We start from the raw sequence: 19,695 nt of genomic DNA, 5'->3' as shown, positions 1-19,695 counted from the left end.
TTAGCTGAAACTGAAGAGAGAGAAAGGAACCAGGCAGAGGCTTAAGGTTCAGATGAGGAGTGTAAAATCAGCCCGTCTGTCAGATTAACATACTGACGTCAGCCGAGCCGGAAAACAGCCATGATCAGCATTACTGGCTCTGTACAACACACTTTTTCACTGTCCAACACACACTTTTCACCTTATGACACACACTTTTCTCTTTACGAAACACATTTCTCTGTACAACGCACTTTCAGAATAACACCACATTTCATTTATGCACAGACATATTCATGCAGATATTGAAGCTTTTGAAAAAAATGCACGTTATAACAATAATAATGAGTGTTTTTATTTGATAAACTACTTTTTTATTTTAATTCTTAACTAATAATTTAAAAAAGCACCTTTAAAAGCAGCCTGTTAAAGCACTGAACACTATATGCACACATTATAATACAATAAATATAAAAGCAAGTTGTCTGATAAGTGTATTTCTGCACTATAATTAGTTTTTTACTCCACTGAACTCCTTATAAATGCCAGAAACTCATTAGCACAGGCCTTTCTAAAGGGTTAATGCTGAAAACTGATGATCCTGACAACAGTAAAAATGACACACTGTCCCTCTTCCCAACAGCGAAAACCAGCAACAATCAAGAATGCATGATTATATGCTGTCATGGCTTTGCAGTCAATAAATGTCCTTATAATGGAAGTCAATGGGGCAAAAATAGCATCAACATCACCAAAGGGGAGTCAATCTGAACAGTATGCAAGAGTTAAAATTGCATGCATTATTTATTGTTGTTGATTCCCATCTGATTCAGTGGGAAAGGGCCAAAATGCACAAGTCGAAATGCAAAAACAGTTAGCATAGACTGAGTGAGATTAGCCTGTGTAAAACCGATCCTCTGATCATACTGTAGAGTCAGAGAATCAGCATGTGTGAACAGAGGCTGAAGGTTAGCTGTGGTCAGAGTGTAAAGCAGGCTAATGACACTCACACACGCACACACATACACACACAGCTGATCAACGTGTGATAGCAAAATGTTCATTAAACTGAAACGTTCAGAAACTAATAACCAGTTTGTCTGAGCTATAGGAAGTGACATGGTTTAGAGGAGGAAGTAGCCAGTGAGCAGTCACAAGACTGCCTTAAAAAACCCTGAATGTTGCAGCAACAAAAAACACAATTCTATATTATATAAGGGTTTTTTGTGTCACACGTTATGCAATGCTCTGATTTTAATCTTGCATAAATTTAAAAAAATTGAAATAAATCAATATATATATAAACTAATAGTCAAGATTTGCCAATAATTAATATTTTTAAAATTTTTGAAATTCTAACAGGAGAAAATTTCTTATTAATATGCAGTCAGGATACTCATCAGAGTCATTACCATGCTACAGCAATCCACATGTAAAAATGTTTTAGATGTATTTTAGAGGGTAAATTCAAACCAAATACCACCAGACCTCCTATATTACTTCAGAATTGTATGTCTACTTTAAAAATATTGTCAAAACTATGGAAAAATAAGGTTCATATTCCTCAAAACGTAGAGGGCACTCTTGTGTGGTAACTGTGTACTGTCAGTGTACTGCGGCCAAACAAAATACCAATGAAAGCTCATTTCTTAAAGATATCAACTTCAAATTTGGGATATAATTATTACAGATATTTGATTTTTATTAATTGTAGATTTTGTAAAATACATATTTTATGTAATATAATAAAATATGCATTTATTGTCTGATTACTTTTATAAACGTAAAGGTGCATAACTTTTGTTTTATTAAACTTTTAAAACTTTTTTATTTTAATTATTTTTCCTAATTATCAACATAATTTGTATTATTTAATTTTTTTTTATTTTCTGATTAACAACATGATTTTTACATATATATTAATTTTATTTAAATGATTTTTTCTTTTAATACTTTTTTTCTAATTAACAACATAATTTTTTGTATTTATTTTAATACATTTTTATTTTAATCTTTTTTTCTAATTAACATCATAATTATTATTTATTTAAATATGTTTATACATAATTATAATTTATTGAAATATTTTTTTATTTTAATACTTTATTTCTAATTAACGACATAACTTTTAGAATTAATTTTAACACACTTTGTTTTTTAAAAAAATTCTAATTAGCAACATGATTTTTATTATTTATGTTAAATACATGTATATATATTTTTTTCTAATTAACATAACAATTTATATAATTTCTTTAAATGTTTTATTTTAATAATTTATTTCTTATTACCAACATGTTTTGTTTTTATTTTAATACACTTTTATAGAAATGTTTTTTTAATTAGCAACATGATTTTTATTATTTATTTAATTTAAAAAATATTTTCTTCTAATTAACAACATAATTTCTATCATTTATTTATAAATGTTTTTTTAAATTTAATAATTTATTTCTAATTAACAACATGATGTTTTGTATTTATTTTAATACATTTTTATTTTTTAAATTATTTTTTCTAATTATTTAATTTTTTTATTAATTAAGTTTTTTTTATAAATATTTTTTTCTAATTAACAACATACAATCTGACATCTGTCTTCTTTAAAATGAGACCAAGCTGAAATCTATGCATCAAAGCAATAACGATTGGCATTAATTGATTACACATCATTTTTATGTCTGTTTAAAAATTTACATTTTAGGAGCTAATGTAATACTAAACTATTTATTTTAGACCACCAAACACTTTCTCCATTGTTATTATCATCATCATAGATGTGATCTGGAGGGTCATATTTCACTTTCATGTACAGTTGACTCCAGTTCCTGGCAGAAGTTACTGTATGCGTTTACAATGCAAACATGCTGCTCTATTAACTCCCTGTGAAACGCTGACTAAAAGAAAAGCTCGTTCTTGTCTTGCCAAATTCTCTGGTTCCCTCTTTCTGCTCCGTTGAGCCTCTTTTGTGTTTGCTGTGTCCTATTTACTCCAGAAAGCTTTGTTTGATGAGAGCAGACACGGCCATTAAACTCCGCATCACATACAGCAGCATAAATACAGCAAACTCCTCTGATAATCGTGCATCATTTATTAATGCAGAAATTATAATGTGCCTTCAGTCCTAGTCAATTCCTGAGTGTGAGTTTTAGGCTTTTGAGTGATCCAGTGACAGAACGACTCATAAGATTTGTTCATTCGTAATTCACACTGTTTTATTTTGTCCTTTTCTAAACATTATTTATTCATTCATTCATTCATTTTCCTTCGGCTTAGTCTCTATTTCAGAGGTCACCACAGCAGACATCATACACACATTTATACACACACTCATACACTACGGACAATTTAGCCAACCCAATTCACCTGTACCGCATGTGTTTGGACTGTGGGGGAAACCGGAGCACCCGGAGGAAACCCACGCGAACGCAGGGAGAACATGCAAACTCCACACAAAAACGCCAACTGAAAAGTTGTCCGAAGTGTATGAGTGTGTGTGTGTGTGTGAATGTGTGTGTGGATGTTTCCCAGAGATGGGTTGCAGCTGGAAGGGCATCCGCTGCGTAAAAACTTGCTGGACAAGTTGGCGGTTCATTCCACTGTGGTGACCCCGGATTAATAAAGGGACTAAGCTGACAAGAAAATGAATGAATGAATGAATTCACAGAAAAACTGAATATCACAATGTCTTTTTTTTTAACACCGTACATCATACTTAGTGCATGTTAGTAAATACATTGACTAATGAAAGCTTATTCTAAAGTGTGATCAGAAATCTATAAAAAATGCTTGATGTGTACCCGCAATTCTGTCAAAATGAGTCACATATACTACATGTATTAATAATTTTATGCTTTATTTTGTGATTCAGCAGCACATATATGCTGCAATACATGCTATAAATGAAATTACAAGTGAATTCAGCTCTCCTGAACACTAAATTTCTCAGTGCCATTAAACATGAACAAACAACTAGATCAGACATGGCAGAGTCAGTGCACTAGATTAACCTCCTCTATTCATAGACACTCGCTGCACTTCAGATTCAAGTCTTTATATGTTCAAACCAAGAGGGCAGATGATTATTTTAAAGTTGCAGGTAATCATTAGTTCATTGCTGCTTATGCAAATTTATTCAATTTTTAGTTAATGTTAATTATACAGTGTTTAAATGTGTTTGTTTCACACACCCTCACCTGTGCACTGTGATGGCGTGAGGGATAATCCTAATCCAGGATTAACACTGAGCCACAATCAAAGACGACAGAGATATCCTGAGAGATCACGCTTTGATTTTCTTTTGAGAATCTTAAACGAGTGTCTTAATTTCTTGCATTATCTGCACTGTTTATAAGTCATCTAATTTGAATCTAATTAAATGTACAGAAGTCATTTTATAATCATTTAAATGCAGGTAAAGTGTCTAATGTTTCTGATAACTAAAATTATTGTATGAAAATGTCAAAATAACGTTCCATCATCATTCAGCTTAACATTTGTATGTGTATATTTGACTCATTTATGTAAAAATAAAGCATGGTTATTAAGTAGTTATTAAACAATATATAGGAGAATAAGTCATAGTAAATTTGACTTTATTGGAAATGATTGAAAACTTTTTTGTGTGTAGTTTAAGGGATAATGGAAAAATATCCAGATAGAAATAACATAGCATATTTACATATTGCGACTGTTCTCATATCAGATGTCATATTGTAATGTCATATTTACATACAATGCTTCTACTAATATATTAGAATTAAGCTTTGAATGTCTGTCGTCATATTTTATGAAGTCATACCATAAAAATGCAATCATTTTGCTAATACACGCTATAAATGTGTACATATTACTAGAATGAACATGTTGTTTTGAAAGAAATATCTTAGATAAGCTTATGTTTATTTCCCAGATATGGGTTGCGGCTGGAAGGGCATCCGCTGTGTAAAAACTTGCTGGATAAGTTGGCGGTTTATTCCGCTGTGGTGACCCCAGATTAATAAAGGGACTAAGCCGACAAGAAAATGAATGAATGAAGTAAAGTTATGTTTATGTTAGCATGCATATTAAAAGTCTAAATGCCCTGTAAAAGTCATGCAAAAACAGAAACCCACTCACCGATTTGGGTGTCCCTCTACTCTTCACCAAGCAGGAGCGCTCCAGATTTTGATATCCTCCGATCACCTGGATCTCCTCGGCGGTGGGATACCTCTTTTTCCCCGTCTCCCGGGTGCTGATGGGGGCAGGGGTGGGCGTTTGGGTCTGGGGGGCTGTTTTGGGTGCTGTGGGGGAGGTCGCTGTCGGTGTACTCCCAGGCGAGGACGACCCAGCAGATCTCCGGGGGGTTATAGTGATTGTCGTTCCTCTCTTACTCGGCCCACCTGATTGATCATGGGGAAAAAATTAAAATCAGGATAATTATGGTCAAAACTGTAATCACATTTAAATATCAGGACCATAATAATAGTTGGCCATATAACCAAAACAAGTATAGACCATTTCAATGTGGTCATGTCATTGGCCCATGAATATTTCCTGCTTGTTATCAAACTATTTCATTACTGTAAGAGGCAATTCATTCATAACTTGATGTTAAAACAGCTATCATAACATTATTTATTAATAAGTGACTCTTTTTTGATTCTCGTAAACTGTAGAAATAAAAAATGTAAAACAAGAAATACGTTGGAACCACTGTTTTTGTTTACATCCCTCAAAATGGCCTACTGTATATGTTATATATATATATATATATATATATATATATATATATATATATATATATATATATATATATATATATATAGTACTGTGCAAAAGTCTTAGGCCACTAGTATTTTCACCAAAAATATAAGGTTTAAAGTTGGTTATTTCAATATTTTTCTGTAGCATGTAAGTTTGAAATATCAATTTACATTATTATTGGCATTAATTGTAATTATAGAGATCTGATCTGATCATCATCCAATCTGTCAGGAAGGTCATGAAGGAACAGAACATACTAAGATAAACTGAATCCAGAAGAACTTTGGCAATGTCTCAGAGATGCTCAGTACTGTTCAATGCTTTAAGCATTTTATTTATCAAGTAAATTATATTACCTAAATCAAATCAACATTTGGTATGGCCACACTTTGCATTTAAAACACTTGTCTATAAATTTTAGGTAGCTTTTCAGGTCATTTATTTAAAGCATCTTAGAGATGTTTGCCAAAGATTCTCTGGATTTATTTTGTCTTAGTTTGTTTTTTCCTGTCATCCCAGACAGATTGGATGAACGAAGCACGTCTCTTATTGCAATATTTACATGATTTTGCAATAATCTCAATGATTTTCCATAATCATTAGATGCCAAAATTGAAAATAATTTGGTAACACTTTATTTTGATGGTGCATTTGAGTATTAGTAGACTGTCTGCTAAATATCTGTTGATTCTGCTCTTTCAACAGACATTTACCTGACTATAAGACACTTTGCAAGTACCTGTCAACCTACCATAACCCCAACCTAACAGTCTACTTATAATCTAATAAGAATTAGTTGACATGTAAATGCAATGTAACTTAAATTCAGAAAACAAAATAAAGTGTGAGCTTGAATTTAGATTAAATGCACAGGCTTACCTGAAGCGCTTCTAATGGAGAACAGAGGAGGAGAGGGAGTTGACGAGGAGGGCGATCCCGCTGATGATGATGGAGAGATTTGCTCTGGAGGTTTCGCCGAGTTCTGGGCATTGATTGTGAATGATCTGACCTTTTGTTGAGGTTGAAATCTTGGAGTGGAAATCTGAGTCTCTCTTAAGATGTCAGGCCTCTTTTGACCCTCGGCTATTCTCACCTCCGGTTCTACAATGGTGCGACTTGATTTTTTGTCTTTGGGGAAACCACATCCTTCTTCCGGTTCCCTCTGTAGCTGAAGTCTCTCCACCTGACGCTGAACCGTCTGAACACCTGTCGAATCCACGGTCTCAGATTTCCCATGATTCCACACCTTGGCCTTTTCTGGAAGGACGTCCGGCGAAGGTGCTTGTCTAATAGGGTTGTATTTACCTTGCAGTCCACTATGTGGGGACACATCAGCTGATCTTTCGCCGATACACACTGTAGTTCTAGACCCTACAGTCTTAAGGTTATAAATCCGACTCATGGCGTCCAAAGACTCTAAAAGAGTAGGAGAGGGAGAAAGAGAAGGAGGAAAATACTCTTCCTCTAACAACTCTTCCTCTCTTTCAATTCTATCGTCTTCTCCGTCAAAGTCCTGTGTTCTCGGAGCATTGCAAGCTCTTTTCTTAGTTCCGCAGATATCACTTTTGGATGTGATCTCCACTACTTCTCTTTCTGATGACTGCAAGAGCGACAGAGAATCAGGAACAGGAAGTTGAGGGCTTGACTTTGCCATGCTGACTTCCTGTGTGACGTCAAGCGGTGTGAGAGTCTGCACTGTGGTTTCTTCCTGCTTGCTTGTAGTTGCTTCAGTTTCATCATGTCTACTTCTCTGTGTTTCCTTTTCCTGCTGGCGAATTTTCTCTTTTAGAGACTCCACTCGGGTCAAAGGTCGGCCTGTTTTCCAGCTTCCTCTCCTCTCAGTTTGTCCACCCTCTTGTCCAGCAGGCAGACTCGATCTTCTTATATTCGCTGATATATCGACTCCATAAAACACTGTTCTGGGGATGGTGATTCCTTCTTGAGTGCAGAGCTTGCTCTGGGATAGTGTTGTTGGGAGTTGTGAGGAATAACATGCCTCTTGCTTTGGAAAGTTTTCATAGTCTTGATGCTCTTGGAAACTCAGTTCATCAGAGATCATGTCTGAGTCCTCATGTGAACATGCATGCGTTGAACTTTTAAACTCTATGTCTGATTGGATTTTGCCTAATTTGCTCAACAGATCTTCTGTGTGCTGAGTAAGGACTGCTTGTTGTTGTACGGAACAGGTTGTAGATGGACAACTAGTGTTTGCAGTGTTGACACTGCATTGGCACTGAATGTCTGCAGGGAGATCTGTAGTACTGTCATCTGAAGGTGGGATGTATATACCGTGGGATTGTCTTGAATCTGGAAGGGTTGCTTGGTCCTGATTCTGTCTTCTATCGGAATCATTCTGGAATTCTGTGAGACTCCATTTTTCCTCTTGCTTTTTATCTCTATGCATCTCTTTATCTATTTCAACCTCATTCTCTTCTCTGTTCTCTCCGCACTCCCTCTCCTCATGTTTGATAGGAATTCGTCTTGCAAATGCGACCTCCTCTGGATTTTTGACGATGGAGGCCACAGTGAAGCCTTCATCTTCTGTCTTTCCACAAACATTCCTCTCCCTATTTTCTGTTTGCCTCTTTTCCTCATAATCTTTAGATCTCCTGTTGACCCTTGATTGACCCTCTGATTGGTCTTGAGTTTTGACTCTGCGGTCAGAGTGTGTTCTCTCCACAGCCTTAAAATCTCGGTTCTCCTGTTGTCGAATCACGCGGTCTGAGAAGCTGAAGGATCTCTTCGGGACTCCTCGGAGTGTCGGATTGTTTTCCGGCTCCTCCAGGTTTGGGACCTCCTGCACTGAGAGGTCTCCTGTGCTGTATCGGGCCCTGGTCTTGTCGGGCTGGTTGAGGGATTCTGTGCTTTTGGATCTCAGTGGAGGTTTGGGGTTTTCCCCGAATTTACTGAGCAGCTGACTGACCCGCCCACTGACCCGAGCGGGCACACTGACCTGCCCACTGCAGCCCGGAGCTCTGTGGCCCAGCACTCTCTGCATAGAGCTCCATATTCCCTCTTTCTCTGAACGCTCCTCACTTATCCCTCGTTCTTTACTTTTCCCTCGTTCTTTACTTTTACCTCGTTCTCTCCCTTTTTCTATCCAGTCTTCACGTCTCCCTAGCTCTTCACTTATCCCTCGCTCTTTATCTTTTCTTCGCTCTTTATTTATCCCTTGCTCTTCACTTCTCCTTTGTTTTTCACTTATCCCTCGCTCTTTACTTCTTCGCTGTTCACTTATCCCTTGTTCTTCACCTCTCTTTCGCTCATTACTTATCCCTCTTTCTTCACTTCTCCCTTTCTCTATCCCCTCTTCACCTCTTCTTCGTTCTTCGCTTATCCCTTTCTCTTCTCCTCTCCATCTTTCTTGACCTTTCAATCTCTCTTCACTTATCCCTCGTTTTTCACCTCTCACTTTCTCTAAACTTTCTTCACATCTCCTTCTTTCTTCACTTCTCCCTCGTTCTTCACCTCTCCTTCTCTCTATCCTCTCTTCACCTCTCCCTTTCTCAATCCAGTCCTCCCCCCTCCCCTTACCTCTCCATCCCTCTTCACTAATCCCTCGCTTTTCACCTCTCCCTTTCTCTAAACTTTCTTCATCTCTCCTTCGTTCTTCACTTACCCCAATCTCTTCACCTCTCCCTCTCTCTATCCTTTCTTCCCCTCTCCCTCTCTCTATCTTTCCTCCACTCTCTCCATCTCTTTTCCCCTCCGTCACAGGAGGTTTGATGATCAGCACTTCCGATGCTCTAATCTCCGTCACACTCCCACCTCCTGCCAGAAACTCCCTCAAATCCATCCTCATCCTTTTCTCGTCCTCCTCCACCTCCTTCTCCACCTTCTCCCTCCCGCTTTTATCTTTCTCAATAATGATAATATTGTTGGCCTGGATCGTTCTCAGACCCACGACCGGAGAGAATGGACCCGTCTCCTTGCCTTCTCTCCCGGTGCTTCTCTCTTGCTCTCTTCCTTCATTTTTACTCTCTCTATCTCGTCCTCTCCAGACTTCTTTTTCTTTATTATGATCCCTCCCGGATTTACTACCAGCCTTTTTACATGCATTCTCTCCAATCACCCTTTTATCCTTCCTAAAGCTGTTTTCAGAGCGGATGAACGGGTTCTGTTGGAAGGTTTCTTTGGATATCTGTTGTTTTACCTTGGGGAGATGTTCTGTAATGATGTCCTCAGTGCTGGCCAACACATCGGGAATACGCTGTATGTCTCGCTCTCTCTCTTTTTCTTTTCTTCTCTGGATGATCTCCCTTTTCCAGGCTGGCATGCTGGCCAGCCTCTCTTCTTCCTCACGTTCTCGTCTTTCTCTCTCCTCCTCCTCTTTTCTCTTTCGCTCCAGAAGCATCTGCTTCCATTCTGGTAGCGCCGACAGAGACATAACCACACAGGGCTGGATGAATCAGTTTTGCAAAAACACAATTTTCCCCTGGGACATCCAGTAATTCTGTCAACAAACAAATTGATTAGCAGGTTGGCGGTTGTGTTTTTTATTTGTTAAACATGCTATGAGTAGTGCAGATTGAGTAGTTGCAAAGTAAACATTCGTTAATTTTCCTTCGGCTTAGTCCCTTTATTCATCACGGGTCGCCACAGCGGATAGAACCACCAACTATTCCAGCATTTGTTTTACACAGGGGATGCCCTTCCAGCTGCAACCCAGTACTGGAAAACACCCATACACACACACTCCTACACTACGGCCAATTTAGTTAATCAATTCCCCTATATTCCCCAAATGTGTTTGGACTGTGGGGGAAACCGGAGCACCCAGAGAACCACACAGTCCAGCTGGGACTCGAACCAGCCACCTTCTTGAAGTAAGGCCACAGCGCTAACCACTGAGCCACCGTGTTGCCCAAAGTAAACATTGATACTTATAAAGATAATTAAACTTGTGCTTTGTGCCGCTTCATTTTGAACTGGGTAAAATTCAATTTTCTTTAATTGTATAGTGCTTTTCATAATAATTATTGTTTCAAAGCAGCTTTACGAAAGGTTTCATTATTGCATTACAATGACATTTGAGAAAGATAAGGTAAAGTCATTTTTTTATTTTTTTGTTTGCATAGATATATTGGTTTGTTTTGATGATTTATGTTTAAATAAATGTTTTAAGTGAATATTACATTCAAAATAAATAAATCAAATCAAAATCAAAAGGTATGTCTAAAAAAAAATTTATATAAGTTGATGTAGTTACAATTTCCATGCACTTATTATACTAAGTAATTACTATGAATAATGCATATTAACATGTAACTAACCATAAACTTTAAGTCAATTCAATTAAATATGTATGCATGTCAAATAGGCTAAAGTTTTTATTTTTTTGAGACTGTTCACCATTTCACTTTATTTAAAGTTGTTCATGTTTTATGTTCCATGTACTTAACACCAGTAATTACAATTAATTATGCATAGTTATTACATGTTAATAACCCTAAACCTAATCCACGTTCAACCTTAATCATTTATTCCATGTAATTAATTAATATTATTAGTTAAATTAATAGCTAAACTGTAACTAGGACACATTAAATAAAGTGCAACCAATAATTTTATTGCTTTTGTTGCAAACAACATCTAAAACAAACAAATCTAATAATAATATAAAACAGGATATACAAAAAACAATAACATCAATATATAATCACGTTTGTTTTCCTGAAGATTTTATTTATTAGGCACTTCAATAAGGAGATCAATAAGTGATCTCAAATTATTTTTAATTCATTTAATAATACATGCAATAATGTAATGTTGCTGTGGTTTTAAATTAGGTGCACTGCCAACTATTCATATGTTGATTGATTGCATAAAAACCCACATAAATAAAATACAATAGTAATTTATAGTAAATAATGTAGAGTTCTTGAATTATACTATAGCCAAACACTTGAATCAATCTGTTGTGATATTTTATAGTTAACCTACTATGCTAACACAACAACTAGTAGGCTAATATAAACTAATAATGACCCAATATTGTTGTTTTCAGTACTACATTACAGTTTACAGTTTATTTAAGGTAATTAATACACTAGTTAATATACCATTAATTAACAAATGTAAATGTAGAGTAACGTTAGCCTGCAAATCACTTTACGAGCGACTATCAAAAGCAATACTATACTAGCCTATTTTAGCATGTGGGAACGATTTGTTTGATATCATTCTGTAGATTTTCAAAGCTAATTTAGCGTATACACTATTTCGACGTGTTTTTAAAACACATCAGTCATTATATAATGTTTTAAATGACTATTGTTACCCACCTTTTTTCCTCCGTGTGATTATTTTCGCCGGAATAAAGTTTTCCTCTTTCCCTGTCGCACGACGTTCATCTTATTATAGTGTAACTCCATAAAGACTCTTCAGAAAGTCCAGGTAATCCCTTCAGTAGTCGAAAGCTTCATTTCTAACACTCACCGAGTAGAAAAACCTCCCGTTAATTCATATTTCCGTGATTCGGTGAACTGTATTTGAGTCCCGTCAATCGCAGCTCAGTGTAGTAAATAGTAGCGGCTTTAGGAGGACAGTAATCCCGTAATTACATTAAACTCCAGCAGGAGAATCACACACACACACACACACACACACACACACCGTATGATGACCGAGAAAAGGCGTTTAACTAAGACTGTCGTTTGCTCTTCATCCCGGACACCGGAGAACACCGGTTAACGGAGAGACGCCATTAACCGTCAGCTCACTAATAGTATAGAGCACAAACGCATCTACAAGTTCATAAACATGTCCAGTTTATGTGTAAAAGTTCATAAACGTCCTGCTAATTGTCATTTAATACTGTTTTCCTATAAAGACCATTAGAAATGTAGCCTGCCTGCTCATCCACGAATGCGAAGGTAAAGTTTAGAAGGGATACAGCTCACATCAATAATTATTATGACAGAGTAAAATAATAATTAATATTTTTACACTCTTGTGATGGTTGGGTTTAGGGCTGGGTATAGGAGAAGACGTTGATAAAATACAATTAAATGGGTCGTTTAATTAATAATATGAATAACTCTTTTAAGTACTGCGAGGCATGGAGGAAAGTTAATAAATACAGTTAATGTGTATTTTAATAAATAATATGAATAATACTCGGTATAATTACTGTTTTTAAACTATTGTGAAGGTTGGGTTTAGATTACGCGTTAATAAAATACAATCAAATGGTAATTTAATAAATAATTTAAATAATTCTCGTTAACTTCTGACGGCAGCTGTATCCCTTCTAAGAACAATCATACAAATATAGTGGCTAGTAACATCTCTTTATTTCTACACTTAATTATTTTTGGCCATTAGATGATCCTGTGATGTCAAGATGTTATTATTGTTATTTTTAAAGCAACAATGCATGCATTATGGTATCCATGAAAGCTATTTAAAGGCACATTTCAAAGGTTTGTGTAAATATATTAAATTGAAATGTTTAAAATTAGACTTGAACTCCTAATGGACATATCTGAGCAATAAACACTCAAAACCACAAAGGTGTTTGCATAGTTGTCATAAAATTATCTTTATTTTTTTATTAATTAATTAAATAATTAATTTTCCTTCGGTTCAGCCCCTTATTTATTAGGGGTGACCGCAGTGGAATGAACTGCCAACTATTCCGTCTTCTGTTTTATGCAGCGTCTTACTTTCCAGCCGCAACCCAGCACTGTGTAAATGTTTGTTTTCGCTTTCCCAAATTTTTTATAGGACAAGCATTTAACATTTAATTCAGCATTTAAAAACACTTTTCTTTAAAGAAACTATTGGGGAATTAAGCCCAAAATAAAAATATAATAATGAACCTGCACCTCATTCCTGAAAAATACATTTAATTCCAAAAGTCAATGCTTGTTGCGCCCAAAATGTTGAATCTTTTTTATTATCATCCACTGATGCTCTAATTCGGGTGGCTTAGACATAATTGGTGCTCTATAAAAATACACATCATAACACAAAACAGCTGTAAAATTAAATTTATTTGAGGTTAACAACAGTGCATTTATGTGCATGTCCTTTTCAATTTTCATTATAGACCATTTTAATGTGATTCCATTGGCCCATGAACATTTCCTGCTTGTTATCAAATTATTTCATAACTGTAACGCGAGGCAATTTAATCATAACTTAATATTAAAACAGTTTTCATAACATTGGTTATCAATAGGTGGCTCTTTTTGGATTCACTGAAGCCATAGAAATTAAACATGTAAAACAGGAGATAAGTTGGGACCGTTGTTTTCGTTTACATCCATCAAAATGGTCAATAAATTTAATAATTCATGAAAAAAGAAACAGCAAGACATGAAAGTTTGAAGTAAAAATACTTTTCCTTTAAAACTTACTCAGAGAAACTTAATAAGCAATAAAAACGTATATACTGACCATTTAAAACTACATTCTGTACCAGATGACTCTGATGTCATTATGTAAACACACTTCAAGCATTGCATATTTCCATAAAATACAAAACACACACACATAGGCACGTTTTCCAGTAGTTATGACACTTAATTGTGAAAAACACAAGAGGTCTGAATGTAACGCAGCGTTTATCACCTGATGATTTATCGGTTCTGCAATGCTAAACAATGACAAAACGAAATAATAAAAGCATCATTTATAGATGTGTTAAAGCAAAATCATCCAATCTGTCATTTTGGACACATCTTCTGTTTATAATAATAATAATAGCTGCACACTGGTTTAATGATATACAGTATACATGAAGCAAATATACACACACACACACGCACACATCTATGGTAAAAATTAAGTGAAGACATATTTTGGATTAATTATTATTTATTTGACCACTGAATACTTTCAATTAATCTGGATTTACGATTTATGTTTTGTGTTGGAGTAAAAAAATATTTGTGAAAAAAATATATATATTATCATATTAAAATAGAACACAATGTGTCATGTTTATTTCCACCTTTAGACTTTACACTTATTAAAAATTACACTTATTAAACCTTGAAAGTGTTGTGAATTTTATTATTCCAACCAATAACTGAACCTTAAAATGCTCATCAGCCAATCAGAGTCGAGCATTCAGCAGCCCATAGTATAATAGTGTAAACTGCGCAATACATATGTTGTTTATACATACTATATTAGAGAAATATCAGATTTCAGAAGCACCATATGGCTTGTGATTGAATGGCCTGTCTGCCATGTTTGTAATTCGAATCGAATTCACATCCAACATGCAATTATTGTGCAATATTAGCAATTAGCGTTAGCACAGATTTGCACTTCGAATTTCTACCGAAAAAAGTAGACCATCCGGGTAGCTTTGTGAAAACTCATTTCAACATACTATGATTTGAGACACACTAATTCTATTCTCCAGTACTATTTAGGATGGATAGTACGCAAATTTGGACACAGCAATATTGTTTTTCATATACTACAGTAGAGAAGTATGAGATTTCAGACGCATTGCATTTGCCATGTTTGTAGTTTGATAACAGTTTTTACCCACATTTGTAGTTCTAATCGAATTAACTGTATCAAATAAATTAACGGCAATATAATATGCAAATTTGGACACAGCAATATGGTTTTTCACATACTAAAGTAGAGAAGTATGAGATTTCAGATGCACTGTATGACTTTCGGTCTTGTGCGTCAACCATATTTGTAGTTTGTTAACACTTTTCACCCACATTTGTAGTTTTAATTGAATTAACGGTATCAAATTGACAAATTATCTACAATATTAGCAGTTAGCATGGATCTGCACTTCGAATTTATCCCATTAAATAAATTAAAAACAATAAAATAAATGTTTTTTATTTAAAATTTGGCCGCATGTATTGTCGGCAATATTAGTCCAATATTAGCAACCAGGGGTCTTTGGAAAACTCATTTCTACATAATATGATTTAGGACTCGCTAATTCTATTTTTGAATACTATTTAGGATGGATAGTATGCAAATTTGGACACAGCGATATTGTTTTTCACATACTATAGTAGAGAAATATTTGTAGTTTATATTAGCAGATTTTCGAAGCACTGTATGACTTTTGATCTTGCATATCCGCCATGTTTGTAGTTTGATAACAGTTTTTACCTACATTTGTAGTTCTAATTAAATTTACGGTATCAAATCAACGGCAATATTAGCCATTAGCGTTAACACAGATGTGCACTTTGAATTTCTACTGGAAATAGTAGAGCATTCGTGTAGTTTTGGGAAAACTAATTTCAACATACTATGATTTTGGACTCATTCTATTTTCAAATAATATTTAGCAAAGATAATATGCAAATTTGGACACAGCGATATTGTTTTTCACATACTATAGTAGATAAATTTGAGATTTTAAACACACTGTAAGACTTTCGATCCTGCATGACCGCCATGTTTGTAGTTTAAAAAACGGTTTTACCTACATTTGTAGATCGAATCAAATTAACGGTATAAAATAAATGTATTAACATCAATATTAGCCATTAGCGTTAGCACGTATCTGCACTTCGAAGTTTTATCATAATATAAAATAAATGTTTTTTTATTTGAAGTGTGGGTCCGTGCAACGGAAATATTAGCCATTAGCATTAGCAGAGATTCGCACTTCGAATTTCTACTAGAAATAGTAGACCAGCCAACTTTGGAAAACGGTATCGAATTAATGGCAATATTAACAGTTAACGTTAGCATGGATATGCACTTTCAATATCTACCAGAAATAGTAGAGCATCCAGGTAACTTTTCAATATGCATTTCAACATAATATGATTTGGGACACACTAACTCTATTTTCGATTACTATTTAGGATGGATAGTTTGCAAATTTGGATGCAGCGATATTGTTTTTCACTGACCATAGTAGAGATGTATGCAATTGCGTATTGTATGACTTACATACTGACGTAAAAGCATTACTGACTCCTATAAACCCAGCGTTCACTCTAGTTTATTGTTGTCATTTGTCTGCTCGCTGCCCTCTAGTGGTGTGGAGAAGAGCTGCAGTTTGTTGCGCAGCTGGTGCCGAAGGTAAGCGCAGTCCTGCTTGTCCAGCGAGTGCGCCAGGATCAGATACACGGTCAGGAACACTGCCAGCAGGAGTCGGTCCAGCGGGAAGGAGGGCAGGAGCCACAGCACCGTCAGCAGCTCCACACACACCGGATGACGGAGGTGAGAGTACAGACGCTGCGCTCGCTCAGACTTCAGCAGCAGAGGGTCACCCAGACCCAAACACTCATAATACACCTAAGAAACACACACACACACACACTTTTAAAGGTGTTTTATAGATGTTAGTATCAGTATGTTAGTCTTAAAGCCCATTCACACAAACCATGATAAAGATAAATATAAGATAAATATATGTCTGTCCAAACCCGATAAATAAATATAAATAAAATTAGATGCTTTAATTGGAGTGTTTTGTGCTTGTAAATGTCTGGATTGTCAGTGCATGTGTACCTGTTTGATGCCCAGTAGCTCTGGATAGTCAAAGATGAGCAGGATGCTGCAGATTATAGCCCAGCACAAGAAGTGTACTATAAAACAGATGAGCGGGAACCAGATTTCCCAGGGTGCACTGCTCACTGACCACAGGCAGGGGGCGCTGGTGACCGGGCGCCAACATTGCATTAATATCTGCACACAAGATTACAGTATGAGCAGAATATAGCACTGACTAATTTACATGCAGGATATGTGTGTTTAAATGATGAGTGGTAGCAGAGGTATTTGATTATAAGGGCTAATTAGGGATCACAGTGTCAGATTTGTTTTGATTTGGGGCTGCAAAGTCTTGTTGGAGATTTATGAAAAAGTTATAAATGTAAAAAAGAAGAAAAAAAATGTAAGATTAAATTTTATCTTAATGTTATGATTTTGGATTTAATTACATTTTATACTAAAACAAATCAAATTTTAAATAATACATTTTTAATTAATTAATTAATTGAATAATTTAATAAATGAAAGAAAATTCATACATTTTAATATTTAATTTATTATTTAAAATAAATGCGTGCTTTTTGAATTAATAAAAGATAAACAATACTAAAATTGTAACAATAAAAATGGTTGGAATAGTTTTAAATGTTTATTTTAAATAAATAATCGCTATAATGAATGTGCATAAAATAGTTTAAATCTATTTCTTGTTAATTATAATTATTAAATTATGAATTTATTTATTAATCAAGTAAAAAATTAAACAAAATACATTATTTTAAATCACATGTAATCTATTATTTAAAATCAATGCATTCTTTTAATTTAATGAAAAGTAAATAATACTACAATTGTGCAATTAAAAAAGGTTGGAATTCTTTTAAATATAGTTTTATAAATAATCTCTAAATAAATTTAGAAGAAATAATTTGAAATCAGAGAAACTAGCATAAATAAATATAATTTGTAAATTAATAACACATCCAAGTGACATACTACAGTGAATAAAATTAAATAAATAATAAATAATTAATTTTAAATAAAATTATTTTAGACATATTTTTATTATTCTGTTCACAGTATTAATTCAGGTGTTTAAGAAGAAACTTCGCTTTTATTGTATGTACATTTTTCTAGTTCATTTCTGAAATTATAACTCCACAAATGTTATATAATTACTCATTTATAATTTCATATAATTTTAATTCAATAAAATTTCTACATAACAACTGTAAAAGGCAAAGCATTGCCTTAAAAAAATATTCTTACATACCACTTTACATTTACTTCTATATTAAAGCATCTCTCAAATAATTACTTATAAATGTTTAAATAATGCACATGCAGAATTACCTGCAGTGCAGCGGCGGTGGTGAAACAATACACAGATCTGCTCAAAACCCCAAACACACTCTGACAGACTCTCTTCATTGGAGTCCAGGCCAGCAGACTGTGCTGGAGGCTGAAGACGACCAGAAGGAGAACATCCACAGCCACTGCCTTCTGAACCACCCTATCCCGCAGAGCCACAGACCAGGGCACAGAGTCTGGAAGAAAATAATACAGATACACACAGAAAACAATGAAAAACTTTGCGCCCAACGTGGGGCTCGAACCCACGACCCTGAGATTAAGAGTCTCATGCTCTACCGACTGAGCTAGCCGGGCGCTTCGTATATACGCTAGGAATAAGAGGTCGTTTGTATATTGTACAAGGAATTAGTGGTCGCTCTATATGGCTAAAACACTAAATGATTCTCAAAAAGTTATTATTCAAATCTATAATCAATCTGTTTACTGTTATTAGTCAGTTCAAATTGTAAGCTAACATTAGCGTAACTTCTTACGACGCTTTTACATTAAAGTTATAATAAACACGATTGACAGGAACGTTTCACAAATTAATGTACTGCAAATTAAAACTACTAAATAATAATTAAGTTTATTAAATCTACAATTAATTTAACTTTAGTCGTTAGATCAAGTTTTTTACGTTATTTTATCAAGACTTCATACGACATGTTAAGGTTTATATGCAAAGTAACAAAATAAAAGTTTAATAACTGCATATTAAAGATCAAACTCAGTAAGCAGTAAATATGCCTGTAATTAATCTTATTTGTTTTTAAAAATTCGATCCAACTAATCCAAAGACTATAGAACTTTGCTGTAATCTAATGTACGAACAAACTAAACAGTTAAAACTACTCAAAATATGTTATTGTAACACACATTTAAGACCATTCTGTATTAAAATCTCTCTATTAATAATAATAATAATGTAAGTGTGCATGCGTTTATTTACAGCATGTCTAGTCTCTCTGTAAACTCTGTCAGTAACTTGTATGTCAGTTTGGCTGTTTTCTGGATCTCACCTCGACACAGAGGCGCGGCTCCGCTCAGGTTATGATTGATGGCACGAAACGACACAAAACGGACAAAATCTGCGCCGGTAACAAAAACAAACACGAAGGTAATTAAAGCAGAAACGCAGAGAAACCCGTCGCGAAAAGTTACCGACGCCAT

The 19,695-nt window shown here is 34.9% G+C and overlaps 2 protein-coding genes, 1 long non-coding RNA gene and 1 other non-coding gene across 5 annotated transcripts in view; 1 reads left to right on the top strand and 3 right to left on the bottom strand.

The window, feature by feature from the left end:
* The window catches only part of ppp1r18 (protein phosphatase 1, regulatory subunit 18), a 17,421-nt gene extending 4,792 nt beyond the window's left edge, over positions 1–12,629 (bottom strand). Inside the window, exons 1-4 of the mRNA XM_088651435.1 lie at positions 12,009–12,629; positions 9,040–10,177; positions 6,604–8,976; positions 5,098–5,360 (exon numbers count right to left, since the gene is read on the bottom strand). Coding sequence (XP_088507561.1) covers positions 5,098–5,360; positions 6,604–8,976; positions 9,040–10,111 — 3,708 coding nt within the window. The 5' untranslated portion in view covers positions 10,112–10,177; positions 12,009–12,629. The remainder of the gene's footprint in view (positions 1–5,097; positions 5,361–6,603; positions 8,977–9,039; positions 10,178–12,008) is intronic.
* The window catches only part of LOC147832400 (uncharacterized), a 22,584-nt gene extending 5,688 nt beyond the window's left edge, over positions 1–16,896 (top strand). For both annotated transcript variants that reach the window (XR_015516332.2, XR_015516331.2), the window contains exon 4: positions 16,711–16,896. This is a non-coding gene — a long non-coding RNA (uncharacterized LOC147832400). The remainder of the gene's footprint in view (positions 1–16,710) is intronic.
* On the bottom strand, positions 16,666–19,695 carry nrm (nurim). Its single transcript, NM_001045195.1, is given in 4 exon segments — positions 16,666–16,971; positions 17,188–17,364; positions 18,523–18,716; positions 19,545–19,695. Coding segments are annotated over 4 exon segments (828 nt in total).
* trnak-cuu (transfer RNA lysine (anticodon CUU)) lies at positions 18,765–18,837 on the bottom strand. Its single transcript has one exon. It is a non-coding gene; the product is annotated as a tRNA-Lys (tRNA).

The sequence above is a fragment of the Danio rerio genome, chromosome 19 (assembly GCF_052040795.2).
Source record: "Danio rerio strain M-AB ecotype USA chromosome 19, GRCz13ab, whole genome shotgun sequence".
Lineage (NCBI taxonomy): Eukaryota > Metazoa > Chordata > Actinopteri > Cypriniformes > Danionidae > Danio > Danio rerio.
This window is presented reverse-complemented; position numbering and strand designations above follow the sequence as displayed.